General features: G+C 34.6%; 1 protein-coding gene across 1 annotated transcript; it reads left to right on the top strand.

Annotated features, from left to right (window-relative positions):
* Nucleotides 1–1916: 1916 nt before the first annotated feature.
* On the top strand, nucleotides 1917–3287 carry LOC142637062 (CBL-interacting serine/threonine-protein kinase 20). Its single transcript, XM_075811347.1, has one exon. The coding sequence runs from the start codon at nucleotides 1923–1925 to the stop codon at nucleotides 3285–3287; it is 1365 nt and encodes a 454-aa protein (XP_075667462.1). The 5' UTR covers nucleotides 1917–1922.
* Nucleotides 3288–4967: the final 1680 nt, after the last annotated feature.

Genomic DNA, 4967 nt, shown 5'->3' on the forward strand with positions numbered 1-4967 from the left:
GTCCAATTAGATAATCAGTTAGATACAAAGGGATGAACATACATAATTTTTGCATGTGAACAATAATAACACGATTGTGAAAAGGTGTGTATGTAAGTGTTCTACACTTTGACATTCTCCCTTTGAAAACTGATTGAGAGGCCATACATCTTGGGCATTAGTGGAATTCAAGTGAAGATTGAAAGTGTTCCTAAGCACTTTTGATCTTCGGTTTTGAAATTCACCGCTCCAAGGTACACTCTCTTGTTCTTAAATTCTCAAACTTACATAGTACATGTTAACATTTATGAATGAAGTATATCCATTATTTTTTCACTGCGTATGTTTAGTATACATCGCAAAAATATTATTTTCCATCAATATCAAACTTTTTTTTTTGGGAGAAGAAAATGCATATCAAACCTAGTTTCTCTATTCTAGATTTATATTGAGAAATTAAAAAAGATGTTTTAGGGGGGGGGGGGATTGCATGTTTTTTCTCCATTAAAGCTCGTAGTGCTGCCTGCCTAACAATTATAATTTATCTATATCCTTACTTTAATGTCATGGAGTGTAAGATTAATTGATTTTATTGTAGGTCTGGTTCATAACCCAATTACACCAATTCTTTGATTTTGCAAACACCCTTAAATGTAGATCCGAACACAAACGTATACTCACTTCCCTCCTCCTCTCTTTTCATATTGAAGGAGCTAAAGCAGATTATGAACGTTTCACAATTTATAAATGAGAGATGCTACATCCACAACATTTTTACAACATTTTCACAATATATCACAGGTGGTTAGTTGTTATTAGTTCAAATTTGAACCTAACATGAAAATTACTTTTTTACTCCAACAATAACAACCAGTAACAACCTTCCACTTAGGATTTGTTGTAAAAATGTTGTGAAAATGTTGTGGACATATCATTTCTCTTTATAAATTAATCTAAATTGTGTACCAAAGTAATTATTATTAATTTATAAGAGGTACTACGTCCATAACATATCATTTTTCTTAATTTATTATGGCTTTTTGTGTGATGCAACTATAAGATGGCGGGATAGCTGAAATTTTATTCTTTCCTTTTATTTTCACCCTTGGTAAGTGCTGTGTGTTATTGAAGGAAAATCCGTAGTTAAAATTTCTTGAATAATCCTTGGGAATGGTATAATATTGTTAAATGATTAAATCCATCGTTTCTTAAAAACTTTGGTTTTTGAAACAATTGGTAATTTGTCAAGTATATTCTAAGTATGATCTGTCTAGCTTAAACTAACACAATATGCCATCTAAGCAATGACCAAAAAAGAGTAAAAAATTTCATGCTCCCTCGACTTAAATGTTTCTCCGCCACTTCTTTCTCATCCAAATCTGTCTGAAGGTACAGGGTGTGAGTGTGACTACTTCTTTGAAGTTCCGAGCTTGTTTAACAGGTAAATTCGACAACTAGCTAGTCAAAACATCTAGAGCCTTACGCCTGATATATATAGCAAGGTCCAAAAAAATCAGCATACACAAATATAATTAATTAGTACCATAAATAGGGCCTTAAATTACAGCCACTACTTTTTCTATAGAGAGCAAGTCCGTTAACACGTATTTTACTATATTAGTACATTGACATAGTGATCGGTTTTGAGTTAGTTGCAATTCCTCAATTAGCCTGTTTTGCTACAATAAACTTGTACATGTTGCAGCTCTTTCATTCATAGAGGGATGTCTCTTGACCCTGCCTTTATGCAAGGTCTGATTTCCCTTTGTCCCTTTGTCGTTTCCCTCCTATTTTCATGGAGAAAATCTGATTTTTCAGGCCTTGAACCTCGGTTAAAAAATTGAAAAGAAACATGTAGAGCAAATTGCAAGGAGTCCTGGTAGTTGTTGTGTTTGAATTTCATATCCTTCTATTTTTTGGTAGGTGGAAGGAGACAAGGCAAAATGGAGAAAGGGACGTGTGCAATATTGATGCAGAAGTATGAGCTTAGCCGCATGCTTGGAAAGGGGACATTTGCAAAGGTTTACTTGGCGCGAAACCTGAAGTCCGGTCAGAGCGTAGCCATTAAGATTATTGACAAGGAGAAGGTTTTAAAGGTGGGATTGATAGATCAAATCAAACGAGAGATCTCTGTGATGCGCCTCGTTAGACATCCTAATGTTATTCAGCTCTATGAAGTCATGGCAAGCAAAACCAAGATTTATTTCTCGATGGAGTATGTGAAAGGTGGAGAGCTTTTCAACAAGGTTGCTAAAGGGAAGCTTAAGGAAGATGCGGCACGTAAATATTTTCAACAATTGATTGGGGCCGTGGATTTTTGTCATAGCCGAGGGGTGTATCACCGAGACATTAAGCCAGAGAATCTCCTTCTTGATGACAATGGTAACTTAAAAATTTCAGATTTTGGCTTGAGTGCATTGTGGGATTCCAGGAGACAAGATGGCCTTCTTCACACAACGTGTGGTACTCCAGCTTATGTAGCTCCGGAAGTAATTAACAAGAAAGGTTATGATGGAGCTAAGGCTGATATATGGTCATGTGGTGTGGTTCTCTTTGTTTTATTGGCAGGTTATCTTCCTTTCCAAGATATGAATCTCTTGGAAATGTATAAGAAGATTAGCAGAGGAGAATTTAAGTGCCCCCAGTGGTTCCCACCAGAGGTTCGAAAGCTTCTTTCAAGAATTCTTGACACCAATCCAAGCACAAGAATAAATGTGGCCAAGATCAAGGAGAATATTTGGTTCAAAAAGGGATTCAAACAGTTTGAAACCCCCCTACCCCCTCCAGATGGTGACAACATCTCCGTTAGTGATGTTCAAGCTGCCTTTGCTTCATCAGGTTCTGATGATGATTTGAACAACAAAGTTGGTGCAGAAACAAGCCACAGGAGACCACCATGTTTTAATGCCTTTGATATTATCTCTCTTTCACAAGGATTTGATCTATCCGGCTTGTTTGAGAAGGACATGAGTCAGAGACCACAGGCAAGATTCACAAGTACAAAACCCGCCTCAATGATTGAGTCGAAATTTGAAGAAATAGCAGAGATGGAGAGATTTAAGTTCATGAAGAAAGATGGAAAGGTGAAATTACAGGGCAGAAAAGAAGGGAGAAAAGGACAACTTGCAATAGATGCTGAAATTTTTGAAGTTACACCTTCCTTTTGTGTTGTGGAGGTGATGAAAGCAGCAGGGGACACATTGGAGTATAGAAATTTTTGTAAACAGGATTTGAAGCCCTCACTCAAGGATATTGTATGGAATTGGCAAGGAAGTGAGGAACAACAACAACAACAACAACAACAATAGGCTTAATCCTATTGGTCATTTCTCTTAGATAAGTCTTGCTCTTATATGTGTCTCTTCTATCTAAAATATGTATTAATCTTGCTGCTAAATTTTGTCTAATACCTTAGCTTATTTCATTTTATTTTAAAGCTTTCCTTTTCTTTGCGTATTGTATATCTTGAATTTGATATCAAGTGTAAAGAGGAATTCTGGTTTTGTTTGATCTAGCTAAGTGAAATGAGTCACTATGATTTAACCTGTTTTTGGTGCATAAATTTTCAAAAGGTTCTCCTTTTATGCAATACTTCAACTAGTTTGACATATCTGTAATGGGTTCACTTTGATCAGGTCAAAAGTACAGTTCAGATCTACATGTCAGGGCCTTCAAATTGTCAAAATCACCTGGGTGCATTAAGAACGTACAGGGACCATGCATATATAGATGAGGATTTGGGGGCTGTACTCAAAGGGCGAGCTATGATGCAATAGGACTACTCGTTTCTTCCATTAAAAAGAACTAGTAAGTTACCCATGCGATGCACGGATAATGTTGTATATGTATTATGACAAAATTGTTATAGAACTTTATTTGTAATGAGATCATGATAAAATGCAACAATTATAAATTTCACACACATATTTATTATAATTATTCAATTGAAGTAATGAGAAATAAAAAATAAAAAATAAAATCTTTGGAGGAATTTTATAGATTAAATTAAAGTTGATATAGAATGTGTCTTTCTATTTTTCCTTAATTCTAAAAAAAAATGCACATCCCAAACACTCACAATCAATCACATCATTTTCAAAACTCACAAATCCACAACAACTGACCTTAACATCAAAATCCAAATTGCCATTATCACTCAAATATAAAATGCAAGCCTCCCTTCCTTGGTTGTAACCAACTCATACAAGTTATTAGATGAAACATCAATGTTAGAGCTAGGTAGATGTCGTTAAGAGATTGAAGGTAAATAACATTGTTTTTAGTCTGTATTTATTTGACATGAGATGACATGAAGGGCTATGGGTAGGTTACATAAAGGTGTAGAAGTGCAACAGGTGAATTGTGAATTAAAATGCAGAGTTTTATGTGTATGTGTAAGGGATGAAAAGTCTTGATACATTAAACCAAAAAATACAAATAATATTTATTTTTTAATTAGAAAAATCTTGAAACATCAAACTAAATGAAACAAAAAATCAATATTTATTTTGTACTTATTTTTGATGTGGCATTTGAGAATATTTCAATTCTCTTTGCATAAAATGTGACACTTTACAGAAACTCATGTTTTCTCACATAAGATCTCTGCTTATATATATATATACACATATTGATTGATTTGGTTTCAAATTCCTTTTCTTCTTCCCTTTCTCCACTTGTTGTAAGAAGAAGAAAAGGAGGCTCTAATTGTGGCTAGACATGGGAAAACGGGTTATAATTTTTTGACCCGACCCGAAAAATACTTGACCTGAACTCGATTTTTTTTACCCAAAGCAAAAATGGGTTGACCCGTAACCCGACCCATGTTTTTTGTGATTAACCCTGTTGAAAAAATATATATTTGTATCGCATACAAAACATACGCAGTAGAAAATTAACAAATCTACTTTATTCGCAATTGATAACATGTACTATGTAAATTTCAAAATTTAAGAAAAAGATAGCGTACCTTGGTGCGGTGAAATTCA

This window comes from Castanea sativa, chromosome 5 (assembly GCF_040712315.1).
Source record: "Castanea sativa cultivar Marrone di Chiusa Pesio chromosome 5, ASM4071231v1".
Classification (NCBI taxonomy): Eukaryota; Viridiplantae; Streptophyta; class Magnoliopsida; order Fagales; family Fagaceae; genus Castanea; species Castanea sativa.

Bases quoted from the DNA above. Each gene is read 5' to 3' on its own strand.
- LOC142637062 (XM_075811347.1), top strand. From the start codon at position 1,923: ATGGAGAAAGGGACGTGTGCAATATTGATGCAGAAGTATGAGCTTAGC.